This window comes from Podarcis liolepis (assembly GCF_965112155.1).
Source record: "Podarcis liolepis genome assembly, chromosome: 3".
Classification (NCBI taxonomy): Eukaryota; Metazoa; Chordata; class Lepidosauria; order Squamata; family Lacertidae; genus Podarcis; species Podarcis liolepis.
In genome coordinates this window covers 96,599,584-96,616,970 of record NC_139557.1, presented here as the reverse complement: position 1 = coordinate 96,616,970, position 17,387 = coordinate 96,599,584, and the positions used below count along the sequence as shown (strand labels likewise).

General features: G+C 40.5%; 1 protein-coding gene across 5 annotated transcripts in view; it reads right to left on the bottom strand.

Annotated features, from left to right (window-relative positions):
- USH2A (usherin) overlaps positions 1 to 17,387 on the bottom strand; it is a 430,807-nt gene that overhangs the window by 306,361 nt on the left and 107,059 nt on the right. For all 5 annotated transcript variants that reach the window (XM_083493951.1, XM_083493952.1, XM_083493953.1 and 2 more), the window contains one exon: positions 13,343 to 13,573. In XM_083493951.1, coding sequence (XP_083350077.1) covers positions 13,343 to 13,573 — 231 coding nt within the window. The remainder of the gene's footprint in view (positions 1 to 13,342; positions 13,574 to 17,387) is intronic.

Here is a 17,387-nt window from a genome sequence, read left to right as displayed (position 1 = left end):
TAGCTGTGAAAGAAAAGTTGGACTCTGGTAACATCCTGCCTGGATTACTGCAGTACATTATGTGGCTGGGTGGGAACACTTGCTCCATGAGGAGTCTCCCAACACCTTAACAAACTATAGTTTCCAGGAATCTTTGGGTTATGCCATGATTGTTAAAGTGACATAATAATACTTTAAATGTGTGGTGTGACTGTGACATTTGTCTTCTGCCTCAGGTGCACTAGACTTATCTTGCCAGGATTGGACCCCACTGGCAACCTGATAACAACTAGAATACACTTTTTTGTGGAACTTTGAACTTCAGTAAAATATAGCACTAAGGTAAAACATACACACTTATGAGATATGTAAGCAAGTCAAAAGGAATTTTTCTTTCTAGTTTCTAGGATTGTTGGTCTTCTACTTCTCATTCCCTTTTTTTAAAAAAAGCAGAGGTTAGAGTCAGTGTTGTTCATCCCATGATAAGAGATAGTTTAAGCAAGCAACATGAAATAAACAGTTTCTTATTCATAATATTCACAGAGCTTAAACTGTAAGGGACTTAACCCATCTTGAAGTCTTCCAAATAACTAATTGGTGATCTCTTTGATTTCCATTGTTAGGCTCAGCGCAAACCTGTGTTTAATAATGGCTTTAGTAATACAAACATTGCCCAGGCAAAAAGTAATTAAACTGACTGAGGGGGAAAGACCATGACTAGAGCTGGGTAAAATACAAATACATCAAAATTAAAGTCAGTGTAATGATCTGAAACATGACAAATTTAGACAACAAGTACTCCAGCCAAGGCAGAATCTGGACACGTTACAATTTGGAAGAGTTGAAAGCATACATAAAGTAGAAATTCTGCAGTGAGTGAGGCTGCTTATTGATTAGGCTAAGCACATAGTGAATAAAAGATTAGGAGTGATCTGAGACAGATAATAAGCCAAAGTGAAAGCATAGAATCATGAGGAAGGAAAACCAATGGTACTAAAAAAAAATATGTATTGAACTGGTTTCCAAAATTCCTCACTAGCTTGTAAATAAGTTTTCCTTGGACCTCTTAGTTTTGCCTTCTATCATTCTCCAGTACAGCACAGCCCTTCCTAATTAAAGGAGACGTGAAGTCACAAGTTTAAGAAAAACTAAACCTGAAAAGTTATTTGATCAGACTACAATGAGACAAAGCAAAAGGTCAGCAAAAATCAAGGAAGAAATTCAGTAGGAACTGCAAGTCATGACAGAAGTGCAGGAAGATCAAGCTACATCTAGCCTATCCCAAACTTTCAAAGCAGAACAACAAACTCAGCAACAAATCTGCCAAATGCTAATGATTCTACCAAGGAGGCAATAATTGAAAGTAAGAAATATACAATATTTCATCCTGTAGTGTTTGCAGTGCCATTTCCCCTAATTATTCTTGACACAGTGACCTTCTTCAGTAGAGACATAAAACAGTTTGCTTCACTCAGAATAAATAAACTCACCAAACTTTTGTGTGGAAAACTATTTGGTATGGGGACTGTGAAAATCTAATGAAAAAGAAAAAGCCCTTCAAGTTTCTGATCACATTTCAATTAAATACAGATGCATATTTTTTTTCTGATGATGATTCAGCTACATAACTTGCACATCCAAACTCTCTCAACACAGTAGTTAGTGACCTTTTTCTTCGGTTGTTTTACTGTGCCTCATAAAGTGATTATTTTCAATGGACTGTAGCATTAAGTTTCCTTTTCCTTTTCTCTTTTCCAGTGAGAAAAGCCTAACAGTAAAATAGGCTGGATGTTGCAGCTATAAATCAGCTTTTCCAAGATGGAGACTGCAAGCAGAGTAAATCTCTGTTAGGTATGAGATTACACTCCTAATATCCTATGACAATGAAGCAATGGCTGCTCCCTGTTTGAGGACTTTTCCATGCTTACAATGGTATAGTTTCTGTTTAATTTAATGTTTTTATGAATAAATTTGCAGCTGACAGTCTGCACCCTTGGTCACACACTGGTTATTAGAAAGTCTGGAGGTTTCCTTTCCACATTAAAGATGAGTTGTGCCTGAACTGAGAAAAATTCTATGCATAGCTGTCAACTTACAGATTTGAAAATAAGGGACCAGCAGCCAAAATAAGGGATTTTGCTTAGCTTATACAGAAATCTGGCACTGATGGAGCCATGCTGCTTTTGCTGTGACTGACTGTGTTTTGCAGGGGGTTGGACTAGATGATCCTAAGGGTCTACAACTCCGACCAAAGAAGAGTGGCAGACAAAACTGATGAACAACGTCGAGATGGCAAAGCTTACAGGCAGAATTAGAAACCAGGAAGAGGACCTCTTTAATAAAGAATGAGGAAAGTTTATAATTTATTTGAAAAGCTATTGTAAAGAGTTACATACATTGGTAGGATTGACAGAAAACTTGTAGTAAAAATTTGAACTATGGATGGACAAATGATTTATAAAAATAGAGTTATGAAAGGGATGCAGAGGGGGAAATCACTACATTAAGATGCTGTACTGGTTGGAGGGTATGCTGAGCAGCACGTCGGGGCTGCCGTCGTCCTGCCGCAAGGAATTCCATCAGCCCTTCCCCGCCCAAGAGAGAGGGAGGAAGAGAGACTCTCGCCCACGCCGCCCAAGAGCCCAGCATGAAGCGGTTGCGGCATTGAAGCACCACCCTTCTGCGTCCCTCCCCATCCCCTCCTCTTCCTCCTCCCTCAGGCAGCCTCCTCAGCCGCCGCGGCCTCTGGCTTCCCCTGGCAGCGCGGCGGAAGTCTCGCAAGAGAGGGGCTGCCTGCCTGCCCACCGCCACCCATTTCCTCACGACGCGCCCCTGAGGGGGAAAAGGGAGAGACAGAGACGCAGCAGCTCGTGCGCGTGCTCTCTCGAGGTGGAGGACCCCAAGCCACTGCTTCCCTCCCAAGCCGGGCGAGCATGAAACCCAGGAAATTTAAGGGATATTATCAATACGGGACAGCAGCGGGAAACGGCACTGGGATAAGGGAGTTTCCCACCAAATAAGGGACGGTTGACAGCTATGGTTCTATGCCTATAGTCACTGTCAGAACCGGGGGACGAAAAGCCAGCTGGCTCGGCCCCAGCCGGAGCGTCTCCCCTCTCAGCCTTGCCCCTGCGGAGATCCATCAGTCATCCTCCTCCGATGTGCGTCTGCGACTCAAGCTGCAGTGCATACTTGAGCACACATTACTGAGCAGAGTAATCACACAACAGAACCAGGCCCAAGGCGTGGATACGATACTAAGCTACGCATTAATACTATGATGTTCCTCCACTCAGTAAATCTCGAAGTTAGGCACATGCACACAGGGGTAGGTAGGTGTGGAAAGGCCTTTTGAAAACCTAAAGAAATGTCTGCTGTTTGCCTGTGCAAACTATTGTATGGCAAAACAGAGGGGAGAAGCTAGTGGAAACAAAAGGGAGCAGCTATTCCTTTTGAATAGCTGTTATCAAATATCACTGTTATTTGATATAATCTTAAAAAAGAAGTCGTCAGTCTGGGAAGTGTGGCTTCTTCTTCTTCTTCTTCTTCTTCTTCTTCTTCTTCTTCTTCTTATTACTATTAGTATTATTACTTACAGTGCTCAATATGGTGAACACTGACAAAAAAACATGAACGGAAAAATAGGGCCAATAACAAAACTAGCCAGTCGAACCATTATATTCCCAGTAAAGGGATTTTAAGGCCAATAGGGAGAAGAAATAGTGGATATAGGAGCAGATTCATTCCATAACTTTGGGCAAGTTGTGTAAAGGCTCAGCTTCTCACTTCCTGTGAACATCTTGCTTGGAGCAGGGGCTAAGGACAGCATGGAGAGAAGCACCCTTCAAGATATGTGGGACCAGGCCATGAAGGACTTTGTAGCTATGCAGCAGTAACTTGAACTGGATGCATATTGGCAGCTAGGGAAACGGAAATGGGATCGACTGAATAGGGTTACATTGGCCTATTTCTATAAGAAACATTGCATTAACTAAACCTTTTGTATTGTTTTAAAGAGCACCCTAACATAGTGTGTTACTGTTGGCTCAGAGTAGGTGCATCCTACATTCCCTTTAATACTGACTGTGCTATTATTTACAAAGCGTGTAGATTAATGTCAATGTTATCATAATAAAAGGTTAAGAAAAATGAGAATCCAAACAAAATTCTGCCATATTCCTGGCAAACCAGCATAATGTTTATCCAGGAAAAAATGGGTCACTTACAGGGACCCATCAACATAAAAATATTCATGTCCTTGTTGAGTACTTGATAATTAAAATAAAAAAATAAAAAATCTAAGGGCACAATCTGGTAAAAAATAAGTTGTTTTAAGTCCCACTAACTTCCAAATAAGCAAAATTAATGGGATTAAATATGGCTGGTTGGGTCATGCCCAATGATTATAAATCACAGCAGCTGCAAAGAACCCAGTGCCACTTTATGGCTCTTTATATTTGTTGTAATAAATTCATTGTAACAGCATTTTCAGGATGGCTTAAGTTATAAGAACAAGATAATGGTATAGTCTGGCTAAGGGAAGAACCTCATTCTACTGTCAATATTTCAGGCTGATAAAAAGCTGACCAAGTGTTATCAGTTTGGTGATGAATAAAAGAAAAAGCATGAAGCCATTAGCATTAATGGACTTAGGTAGCTAAATGCTTGTGTGTTATACTGGGAGTCTAGGGTGGATTGTTGATTTTTAACTCCTAGGACTAAGACACAAATACCCTGCCCTTCATGTTATTATTTTCTTTTGCAGAAAGTGTGCATATAATTCATTTTTCAAATTTTGTATTATAAAGAAAATTTGGCAAACTACTTGGTATGATTGGTATTTCATCTTAAGAAGAAAAAAGGGAGGGATCCAACAAGATTTATTACAGAGCTCCACTGAAGTGCTTGAAATACTGTGAGAACACAGAAATGCCTGCTTTTGTGTTTTGTTTTTTTTAAAAGATAAAGTTGTCTGATATAATATCTTCAGGCACAGATTACCTTAGGCCTGCAGCATGACCGATAGACACTCAAGCCTCTGCCATCTAGTGTGTACTGGGGAATGGCTAATGAACAGCATACTTTGTGAGAAGATGCAGATAACTAAAGAGAAATGCGCAAGTAAAACTGTAGAATCTTGAGGGCATGAGGAGTGAAATGAAAAGCAGCTGGTTAGTGAGTTATTGTCATTTGTGCATACATTTCTTGCGTAGTTTACTTTATGCTCTGCCCTGCCCGAGCATCATGACTGATGAACAGAGGCTATGAATCTTTTAAATAAGAACCAAAACAAGCGTGGTCTTCCATTTAGGCTCTGAACAGATCTGCACCTGCTTAATTTTCAATAACATTGCAACATTCCTTGAAAACCATTCACGAAGGGTTAAGACCAGAGTTTGTGAAACTTCACACACAAGATGGTGCTGTGGGTTGAAGGAGGGGGAGGACTTTCTGCTGCAGTCATTTATGCCCCAGAAAACCTTCTCCAGAAAGTTGGTGAAAATTCCCGCCCCTTCTGTCTAAAGAAGCATCCAGCCAGAGGCGTAGTGTGGGGATGGAAGAGGGACCACTGACCCGGGTGTGCATTTTGGAGGGGGCACAACCAGACGCCCACACAACAGGCTCCCTCATTGAGGCTGGAGCCACTGGGAGGCAAGCCAAGCTGCACCTGGGCCAAGCCTTCAGGGCTGGGGCATTAGCAGTGCCTCCTTCTCTTTCTCCTCGTGGCCAGCGATGAGATGTGTGCGTGCCCCCTGCCCCTGGGCCGGTTAAGAGGAAGGGTGGGGAAGAGCACCGCCATCACCCACCAAGGAGAGGCAAGAGGCTCCACTGGGATGGGAAGGGAGAGGGGCAGGTGGGAGAAGGACAGCTGCGTTCTCTGGGGTTGGGGCTCCAGCAAGGAGCCCTGGCAGCTGAAGCGTGGTGGTGGGCAGCTTAGTCTAGTAGGCAGGGGAGATAGAGGCAGTGAGGAGTCTGTTGGAGATGGCCTTCATTGACCCTCTGTGCGGACTCCATGTGCCCCTCGCTTAGAGCACAGTTCCACCCCAGTTTCCCAGTCCACGGGGTGGGGGGCACAACATCTGCCCCACCTCCGGCACTGGCAACCCACATTACGGCTCTGCATCCAGCTCATGGAGTGATGGCCTCAGCTGGATCCCAATGCACTTTCAAAAATACAAAGAGTCATTCCATTTGAAGAACAGCAGGTATGCTTTGGGAAGCATAACCCAAGCATAGTGCACCTGCCCTGGTTCTAGAGGACCTGAAGGGAAACTCACAAAGCAGCTGCATTTCTAGATCCAATATTCCAAAAGTATTTCTCTAAAGGGCAGGTGGCCAGATGAGCCAGGGGGACAAGATGAGACCATGGCTGCATTTTACGTGGCTTTCACACTTCCAGACTGCTGCTGGCCCACAGGCTCCTCCCCTCTCTCCAGTTATTTGGTGCTGGAAATTGCTTTCCTTTCACCTCTTCCCAGTGCCAAATTAGCTGGGCAGTGAGAATGCGGGAGGTATATGATAAGAGTACACCTTCCCCACAGCCCAGTTAATACACCACTGGGAACAACTGCAGAACACACCTATCTGCACATTCTTCATAGATTCCTATGGTCAATCATCAGGAAGAAGGTGGAGACAAAGAAGGTATTTTGAATCTGCCAATGCCCATGGGCTGAGTTAAGAGGTGTGAGGGTGAGTGGGGAGGAGAGAAACTCAAACCCTCCCACTGTAGGCTCTGGCCCAGCACACAGCCAGTATGTGACCCCTAATGGCATGCAACCCCCCAGCTCAAATGTTGTCCACCCTGAATGACTTCACCACATATTCCTTCTCAAGAATGGCTCAAAAATTCACCACTTAGTCAATAAACAATTATTCAACTATAGTATATTGTTGTGCACATTACTACCTTGTTGGTGTCTCTTTTTTGTGTTCTGCTTCGATTGGTGTAAGTGGTACACATTATTTTACATAATTCTGTTTTTAAAATTGAAATAGCTGTGCCCTGGTGGCTAATCAACTCTCTCTTTCTCCATTTCAGTGCCTGGTCATTTCTCTGTAATTTTGCACATTTTAAAAAACAGGGAATAGTAATACCATAGCGGTGAGCCTGGAGGATAGTGATAGTTGGTGATTACTAGATCAAAGACTTTGGTGAGATCAATACGGAAGGCCCCTCAACATCGATTACTATCCAGTGCTATAAAATCTAACTGCTTACCTTGTGAGTTGAGCAAGTGGAATGAACAGGCCAAAGTCGGTACATAATTATTTAAATTAAAAGCATATCTGCTTTTAGCCAATGAACTAACCTTCTCTTATTCCGCATGGTAGTAATTAACCAGCCTAAAGAGATATGTTAACATGCCAATAAAGGGCTTTCCATCAGCAATTTTAAAAAATCAAGCTTTCTTGATTACAAGCTCCTCCATTTATGTTCTCTATTAAATTTAAAATATGACACCTCTTTGATCCAAATGAACAGACCACACCAATTGCAAGCCATCCCTGTTTAGAAATACATAAAAGAACTTAATGATTTTACTATCTTCCCTGTCTCTTTTTAAAGGTAAAGTCTACCTTTAAAATAAAATGCTGATAGAACAAGTGTTGCAGTTTAATAAATTAAATGCCTGCCCTGAATTTTATTGCCTATACTTCTTCATTCTAGTAGTTATGCTAACACAAGCATTCTGAATTTAGTTATTTGCTTTGCATCAATATCTAAGGTTACAATAAATTTGTCAGTTTACATTAAGGATCAAGAGGTCACATCACATAAATTCCTCCTGAGCACATCAAAAAAAGAACATGAGTAATGTGGAAAAAATGGAAGACTAATATAGAAATAAACATGATCCCATGCCATTCAAGATGCCAATATACTCGGCAGATTGTTATATCTAGGAGGCTAGTTGCTTCAAACTATTTTTTTTACTATTACTGTACAGTTTGAGAACAGTATAGTAAAGGAAAATAAAACAAATAGCACTAAGATCCTAAAAGGCTATAATTGAACATACAGTTACAACTTAAATTTTGCCAATTTGGAGGTATTTCCTCATCTCATCTTTTGAGGTGTTTCAACATAAGGCAACAATAAAAGCTTGATATAGTTAGAGAAATTCCGGGGGGGGGGGTGTCGGGGTCTGCACACCTCTAGCTTGCTGCTGGATTTTGCCCCAAAAGGACATTCAAAACTTGTAGGGGATTGTCTTTTGGGGAAATTGCTAATGAATTTTGCACAGCAAAAAGAGCTTCAATGAAATGTTTGATATCTCTTGGAGTGGGGAGGGGGTGCATCCATGAAAAAATGTATTTACATTCTCTTCAACCAAAGTAGTGTGTCTCTGTTCATCTAGGCGATAATTGTTTAAACATATGAATGTTTGGGTTTACAAGCTTATATTATATTATGTTTTTCCCACACACAAATCTGTATAGTATAATATTGCAACAGCTAAATCCTGACTGATAGTTTTGCCAAAAATACCATTGTTCAGTCTATGATCTGATTGATTTTAGGCCATAAGTACTTTAAGCTAATAAGGACAGAAAAAATTAATCCTCTCCCCCCCTTTAATATTGGCAATCACTCAATTGATAAGGCTCATCATAGTTAGACAAGATATTAATTTGATCTTTCTGAAAGATCAATTAGGGGATGAAACATGCCTTGATAATATTCATAGGAACGTTTCCTGGTGATATTCATGACAGACAATTGGAATCAATGAATGTCTTCCCTTCCTTGTTTGTTCAATACACCACTTGTTAGTTCCATCATGACTGTCCTCTGCAAAAACCACAAGCCGAGAATGAGAAAACCGCAGCTCATGAGTAGTGTAGAAAGCAGGCAGTCCTTCAGAAAGTCAAAGTATTGGAGTATGGTATTGTACAGTGAAATCCTATGCATGTCTACTCAAAAGGAAGCCCCACCAGTATAGGACTGCCAAGAAAGATAGTGATGGACAGAACTGTCAATTTCAGTTCTCAGTTTTGCAGTCTTAAGCTCAGTCTGCCACATTTCCACATCAGATTGTTTATTTAAAACGCCTCGTGAAAATTCATCAACATTTAAATGCACATTTCTCCTAATATACATACTTTGTATCCAACATTGCCTAATATACACATTTTTGCAAGCAATTTCCCCTGATAGAATTCATTTCTGCTTATTTTCACTAATATATGCAGTTTTATGCACCCTTTCCCCTATTACATGCATCTTAGTACACATTTGTTGCTGTTGCTGGAGAACTGCATCACAAAATTCAGGGGGGGGGGAATGGAAGATTTAAAAGCATAGCTCTGTTTCAGTCCACAAGTTGTTTTGGGAAGTGAAAATTAGGTAGCTCCACATTAAAAGGTAAACCAAAGCAAATTTCTCCCCCATCCACTCTAACAGAACACTATGCAGGAACAAAGTGGTGAATCCATCCACTTCTGCACCTGAAAGCAGCATATCATAAGGTGGGTGAGAAGGGTTTGTTTTTCTTTCTTAAGCAAATTAGAACCCCAGTTTTGCAAATTGGGGGTGGAAACAGTGTTTCCTAGGCCCTACTCTAGGCTGGCATAGCTGAGGGGACCAAGAATTTGGGGGTATCGGCAGGATTCGCATGTGGCTGTCTTCACAAAATACCCCATTTCCACACGCTACTGAATGCTTACTATCCTCTCACGTCAGTGGCAGAACTGCTAGTAGCAGCTTACCACCTGCCTGGGCAAAGTTTGGGGCCTCTAGCATGGAAGAGCAATTTCTCCACCAGCAATCGTCTCCTCTACTGGCAAAGACCTACAGAGGGGAATCAATACACTCACCTACCCCCACCCCATTATAACCTTTGTGACATTGTCATCCCAACCTGTAACTTGCTTTAGATACCATTTTAATCTGGGGGGAAAGCCTCAAGGGAAAAAAATGGAGTCATGAATTATAGTTCCTCATCAGAGAGGGAGAGCCAAGACATAGTCTCATTCTTGTCCTTGTACAAATCAGCAGGGAGGAGGATGGGGACAAAACAATAATTATTTGACTCTCATGCCACCTACTGTTGGGCTCCTTGCCTTCTGTCCTACCACCCACCACTGAATTGATGTGAAAATTAAACTGAATAATCAGTATGTATGCTGCTCTCAGTTCACTGGAAGAACAGAACAGCACTCCTGTGAACCAGGTTCAGCATCAGCACAGGTGTATGTGTGCACTGAGTTAGATATGAGGTTAAAGGCCATCTATGGGGAATCACAGTTTTCTGCTGCTGCAACAGGAATTGAGGGCCAGTGGCAGCACCTAACATTCTTGGAAAGCTGTTGGAGACCCTGCAGGGCAGTCATTTAACAACAATAACAACCTAGTGCTCCTAACGGCACCATACAGTAGGGTCTAGTTACCATTTTAAGGCCGCATATTCAGTTGTTGTGCTAGGATTCCCACTAGAACAATGGGACTTTCCCCCTTTCTTCCATCCATGCCAAATCTGCTCTGGAGGGTTGAGATAGCCCCCAGATTGGCACACGGACAGGAGAAATCTTTCTGGCAGGCAAGCAGACATGCTTGTACTGATGGGATGATCTCCTTAGCACTACACTGAATACAATCACCCCCTCTTTCCCAAATGCCTCCTACTATAGCATTGCTTTGGGGTATTGTAGGAAAATAAAATGTCAGAACCCAGCTACCTGGCAGTGCTTGGAGACAAGCCCAGAGGAAGGGAAGCCAGAGGGCACTTTGCCCAGGGCCTCCTGAAACCTAGACACAACCCTGTTGTTATCTATTCCATTCTCATATTCTGAATTTCAAGATGTAGCTGCTGAATGTTGATCAGCTTGGACAATTATGTACTTTGACAATGGATTCTTTAGGATAGGTTTTTAGAATGGTGTCTTAGTGCCTGCAACACCCTACCAAAAGGTACATTTAAAAATTCATTCTTAAGTGGAGGATTTTGAGATTTTGTACAAAGGCATAAATAAATCTGTATTTTTCAATGAAACTGATATATAGGAAAAGCAAATGTTTGATGCAGACTTTTTAAAAAGTTTCTATAAAATAATAATAATAATAATAATAATAATAATAATAATAATAACAACAACAACAACAATAATAATAAGTCCTGTTTCAGAAGAAGAAGAAAATACGACTACAGTAATGCTTCCCAGTCAGGGTCAGCTCCGCATATTTGTAGCGTTAAGTCCCTGTCGTGCACATTAGAAAATGTCTTAAGATGTTTTTGTTCACAAAGCAGCACAATTCACTTTGTTGTGCTGGATCACTCCTGTTTAAAGTGTTTCCAGCTCCCCTCTCACCCTATCTTTAGGCTTCTTGGGATTAGGAAGGAGGAAGAAAGGAAATGTCTTGTTCAAGAAGGAACTGTGAATTCATTTTAAGTGCAAGGCCATAGTCCTAGCAAAAAAGGGTTCTGAAAGAAATGAAGAGAGGGCTAAATTCTTTCTTTTCTGAGGCCAGCTAACACTTCATAGTGGGACATGTCACTGTCAATAATGATAAAGCGAAGGGAAAGGAAGCATGGTCAGAATGCCCTTTGCAGAGATGGGAGCCTGGCCCACAGTTATGCCATGATTCATATATTTGCTTAGGTTAGGCAGGTTTTATTAAGTTGCCTTATACTGAGCCAGAGATTGTTCTGTGGCCTTCCAGCTGTTTTGTTCTGTGGCCTTCCAGCTGTTGTTGCATTCTAACTCCTATCAGCCCTACTGGCAGGGGCTGATGGGAGCTCAGGTGAGGTCTAGCAACATCTGGAGGGGCACAAGTTTCTGGCAGTGGGTGCGCCCTTCCCCGTTTCTCAATTTTTCCCCACCCTAACTTTCAGTCATAATGTATTAAGGTCTTTGCTTCTGCTATCATGGTGTTTTCTATCACAATCTTCCCCCAAACCATTTTTTCCTGGCGTCTCCCCTACACCATTGTTAGCCTCTACCTAGCAGCAGCTCTCTGGGGTTCAAACAGGTGGGGTTTTTTAGCTGTGCTGCCTAAGAGACTTCTTTTAATTCCCAGCACCTGCAGTTAAGGTAACTTATGGGTGCAAGACAGATGTACTACCCGTAAGTTATCATTCTTCCCAGTTAAGGAAAAACATTTGCACAATGACTTCACCCAAGGAGCAGCAGAAAATGAATGCTTCTAAGGGTTGCAAAATATTGTTAATTACACAGATATAATAATTCTTGGTCCTTGAATAGAACAGCCATATATAGGGATGTATGGACATGCCTCACGCCGTTCCAGCGTTTCATCTGGTATTTTCTGTACCCCTGCAATTGGTTTATTTTGCACAAGTCTTTTTTTATATTATGTCATCTGCTGGTTCTGAAATATACCTATTTTTAAATATCATAGTGCACAAAAGATACAAACATCTCAGCCATCAACAAATATTTACAAATCAGTCACTTTCTCTGTGTGTTCCTTTCCAAAGTTAATGCTAGTCTTTTGCAACAAACAAAAAATAGAGTCTTGTGGCACCTGAAAGACAAAGTTAATGAAGTGGGGTCCTTCTGTTTTCACAAATATCATGATCCCCTGCTGCCTCTACCACTCTGGGTAAAGATGTCACAGGTGGGCAACCTGCATTTTACTCACTGCATAAGGGTTACGGTCATAAGTCAACAGGTAAAAAAAAGACTACCTCTTTCCATGCAAAAAGAATGATAATGAAGGATGCATTCCTTTGGTTATTCAATTTCGCAGTAGGAAGCAGATTAAGGCTGCAATCCCAATCCTAACCCCATCATCTGAGACTAAATTCCATTGAACTCAGTGGGACTTACTTCTGAGAAAACATGCTTGGGACTTCTAGCAACAAAACAACTTACATAAATCAACAAACAAGTATGCAATTTCAATCACCAGCCCCTCAAGTTTCCTTTTCTATTTTTCAATTGAGCCTCCATTGGTTGTGGAGGTCTTTGAGCATACTCCGTTCTTTCTGGGCTTTTAGTAAACTTGGGCAATTTAAGAAATCTTTTGTATTCCATATCACGAGGTTTACCTCCAATCATGCTAATTCCCCCGCTTTTATTATTACATTATTTATTATCTGGGCCCGGTGATTAGGGATTAAGAATCTTTGATTTACCTCTGAATTGCCCCAATACCAGTTGCATTCACACAAAAATAGTGAAAATTCAGGTCTCAAGAAGCACAAGATGATTCAGAAAGCAACAGAATGAAAAGAGTTAACAATAACATCATGCGGAAGTGCTCTAAAACAAAAGAATTTTTTAAAAAGAGCAATTCCAGAGAAATGGGCTAGTGTAAAGGCACCCTAACTATCCCATTGTAGTCTAAACAAAACCAAAGCTTTTACACTGCATGCTATCACCACAATCTCCTTACCTGTAAAATATGTGTTGGCAGGCAGAGTAGAACTTGGAAATTTATAATACCCATTTCCTGGAAAACGGATTCCTTTCATTACAGTTACACTTGATGTTGCTAAAGATGCATCCATTCTCTCCAGCTGATAGATTGGAGGAGGCCCATTAAGTTCTTTAGGTTCCTTCCAACTTATCTTTATCACTGTGCTGTTTATTCCTTCAGCATAAGGGGCAATTAGCTGTCTTGGAGCTATTTATATAAAAAGAAAAAAGGAAAGATGCATCTGTCCAGTTAAGGTTATCCAAACAATACTGGTTTTCAGAATAAACCAGGGAGTTCTACATGTATAATATATCGTCCCCTAGGAAAGCAGTATCAATTACAATTGCAAACAACCTTTGACCTGTGTGCTATTGCAATCATACAGTACAGATAATTCTTGATTTATTAAAAAAAATGAATGGCAGCCCTCTGATGTCTTGTTTGACTTGTCAGTGGTACAATACTGGCTTTTTTTCACCTTAACTATTGACTGAAAGTAATTTTATCTCAGCATCATAAAAATAATAATACAGACCTTAAGGCACAAATTCAACTACAGTGGTACCTTGGGTTACAGATGCTTAAGGTTACAGACTCCGCTAACCCAGAAATAGTACCTCGGGTTAAGAACTTTGCTTCAGGATGAGAATAGAAATCGTGCAGCGGCGGCAAGGCAGCAGCGGGAGGCCCCATTAGCTAAAGTGGTGCTTCAGGTTAAGAACAGTTTCAGGTTAAGAACAGACCTCCACAACGAATTAAATTCTTAACCCGAGGTACCACTGTAATTGTGAACAAGGGCACCCAGCTATCTCTCCAGAGTGTAATCAAATATATCAGGAATAGGAAAGATAGGTTCTCTTTGATAGGAGGAATTTTGTGTGATCTTTTACCGCTCAGTTAAATCATAATAGAGAAGGCGCCCGTCTGATTACAGTGGGAGGGAGTTCCAAAGGTTAGGTATTGCTACACTAAAGGTCCGATTCTATCATTGTGTGGAATGGATCTCCTGGTAGGATGGTATCTGCAGGATGCTTTTTCCTACACCAATCAACTGGGTATATAGGGAGTGTAATGATCGTATCCATATCCTGGTCCCAAGCTGTATGCAACTTTGTACACTAACACCAGCACCTTCAACCTAACTCAGTGGAAAATGGCAGCCACTGCAATTCTTTCATATGATCGGCAGTTGAGCCATTGCATTTTGCACTAGTGCAATTGTTTGGTATGCAGTCATTTGTAGCTTGCTGTGGTTTGCTGGCCTGGAAAACTGGTCACTGCTGTGCAGCAATTTCCTCAAGATATCTTTTAGCTATAATATACTGTTGCACACCACCCCAATCTCTTTGCAGTGCTAGATTCCAGTGGTTCTAGACACTTAGCCAGGGTATGGTTTCCTTCGGAATGAGGGACAGCGGAGACTGTGATGTTTTTATGATCTATGGTTTATTTGCACATATTTACAACCTGAGCTTCCAGCTTCTACCTCACACACACCAACTCTCAACTATGGCCTTTGTCTTTCTAACTACCAGCAAGTTGAGGAAGTGGGGCTCACCCATTTGCAATCTGGCACAGAGCTGCTTCCTTTGTTACCTTAATGGCCCTTATTTAGGTGGCCATAAACTCAACAGGACGCTAGCCTGGCTATTTCAGGAATTGAATCCATTCTGGATCCAGGAATTAGAGGGAGGGGGGCCCAGGCATACAGTCTACCCACCAAAAAAAAAAAAAAATCCTCATAGCAATACTTTTATCCATTCTGTACCCCAAGCAATCATTACTTTGCAAACCTCTAATGTTTTTACACGAGGAGAGTCCTAAACTATGCAGTATATATCAAAGACAGGGTTTTCGGTGATTATAGGGCACAACATTTATTTGGAGAACAATCTGGATTAAAATATGCATCTTGCAAATTACATCAGTTAGCTAAGAGTTTGTTGCAAAGCGCTTCATTTATAACAAATTAATAACATATCCTTAAAGCTTCTTGCATACAAAACCATCATTTTCTCACATTAACCTGTAGTATGTTGCTATTACTTTTTCTACAACATGATAAAATATTACTTTTGGCAGAGGGAATGATGGGAGACAAAAACCCACCAACCGTGCTATGCATTGTAAATTCTTGCTTGGACATCATTTATGACTTCACAATCTAATTAGTATCATACTGCTATGTTCGAAATTTACTGTGTTGAAATTGAAGTAGTGCAGTGTGAGGTCACAAGCTTCCCCGCATAAGTAGCGCAGAGCGCTAATGAAATGCAGTATTAATGCACAGGTTTCAAAAGAAAACATGGCTTTACAATTGGAACTTCACCTTTGGAGCAAATCAGTCTGTGTCAGCATTTTAAATGTGAGTGCCAAGGTTGAGTCTTCTAGTTCAGCTTAGAGTTGCTAAAGCAAAAAGGCTAAAATTCATTATTTCTAAAATGAATACATACAGCCAACCTTTCTTCACAACAACAACAACCACATCTCCCTTAAACAACCATCCTTTAATAAATAGGAGTTGCCTGGACTGTAATTATAACATCTTTGCTACCCAAATTTGAAGCTTTTATGGGGCTTGTGCAATTAACTACTTAAATGCATTGTAACACTTGCTTCTCTGACAGGAAAGTATTGATTTTTTAATCATTTTCAAGTCTACTCTAGCACAAATAAATGTACTACAGTTACAGTTAATGCACTGTGTACACGCATTAAACACTAGCATGACACAATTTATTATTTTGTGATATATGGAACAGAAACCCAACCTTTCAAAAAGCAACATCTTCGGTATAACATTAGTATTGTAACTACCATGTCCTTGGTGATTCAGAATACTTGTGTGTTGACATGTACAGTGAAGAGTCTCTATTGAAGCTGGTACTTCAGCAATTTGGATGAAAAAAGTAAGATTATAAATCTGCAGCACAGGTTGCCATGTCACTGGATTGTACAATATAGCTACTGGAGGCTAAAAGGCACAGTATACATTTCCTAAAGGTGTCACTGTGGTACCTGTAGCTGCTTTGTCAAAGGAGCAGTCTATAATTTTGCCTATTTAAATTTTGTCCAAGCCTCTTAAAACACATCTGTCAAAGCATACTGTATTTTAGTAGACTCAGCTATATTTTGCATATTTTAATTATGTAGTGTTTTTAAAATTTATTCCTAGATAATATATAGTTGATATATTATAAAGGTAAAACATTAGTTTAAACGCCTATGACTAGGTGTTTGCTGTTGTGTAACAGAGGGCACTAAACAGATGGCCCATACTGTTTTATGTTAAAGATATATCACTTATAGATATTGCTGTATAGGTCACTATAAAAAAAGCATTTCGCTTGTGTGCGTGAACACACCCATACAATCTGTGTGCCTAAAAGAAAAATATAATTGTTGGTAAGTAAAGAGCAGTTAACTTTGTTTTGTTTGAAACGATATCATTTTAGTTTTAGAAGCTAAGACAGATGCCAGCATTTCACTGCGAACAGATGGTAATTCCATCTAATAGTGCATCTCTGTATTAGTAAGGTCTGTTGTGTATACAAACAGTAATAAACACTAGGTGAGTATCAAAATAAATTTTAATTGTTGACATTAAATTCTGGCAGCCATGCTTCTAAGGATAGTGTATTCTTTTCACAAATCTGTCAGGTTTGCTAATGCAGCTGCTAAAAGTTTCCTATAGCCTGTCAGGTTCTAAAGCTAATAAAAACGCATTTGCATTGCAGCTACAAAATTTACAGGTCTGTTTCTCTCTCATGCGTTTATATCAACAGCAACCTCTCAAATAATCAGCAGCACTTCTAATGTTTGGTTCCTCTTGGCTTTAGTCTGAAATTTGCTCCTCAGTGTTTTCTCTTCAATTAAAAGCCGAAATAGCAACAGTCTTTAGCAGCACTTTGAAAACGTAACCAGTCATGAGAATATGGTCTCATTTATGCTTTGGCTACTGCTAATTAGAACTCTAACCTTTTAAATGGCTACTTGTACTACAAACATGAGTCTGACCAAA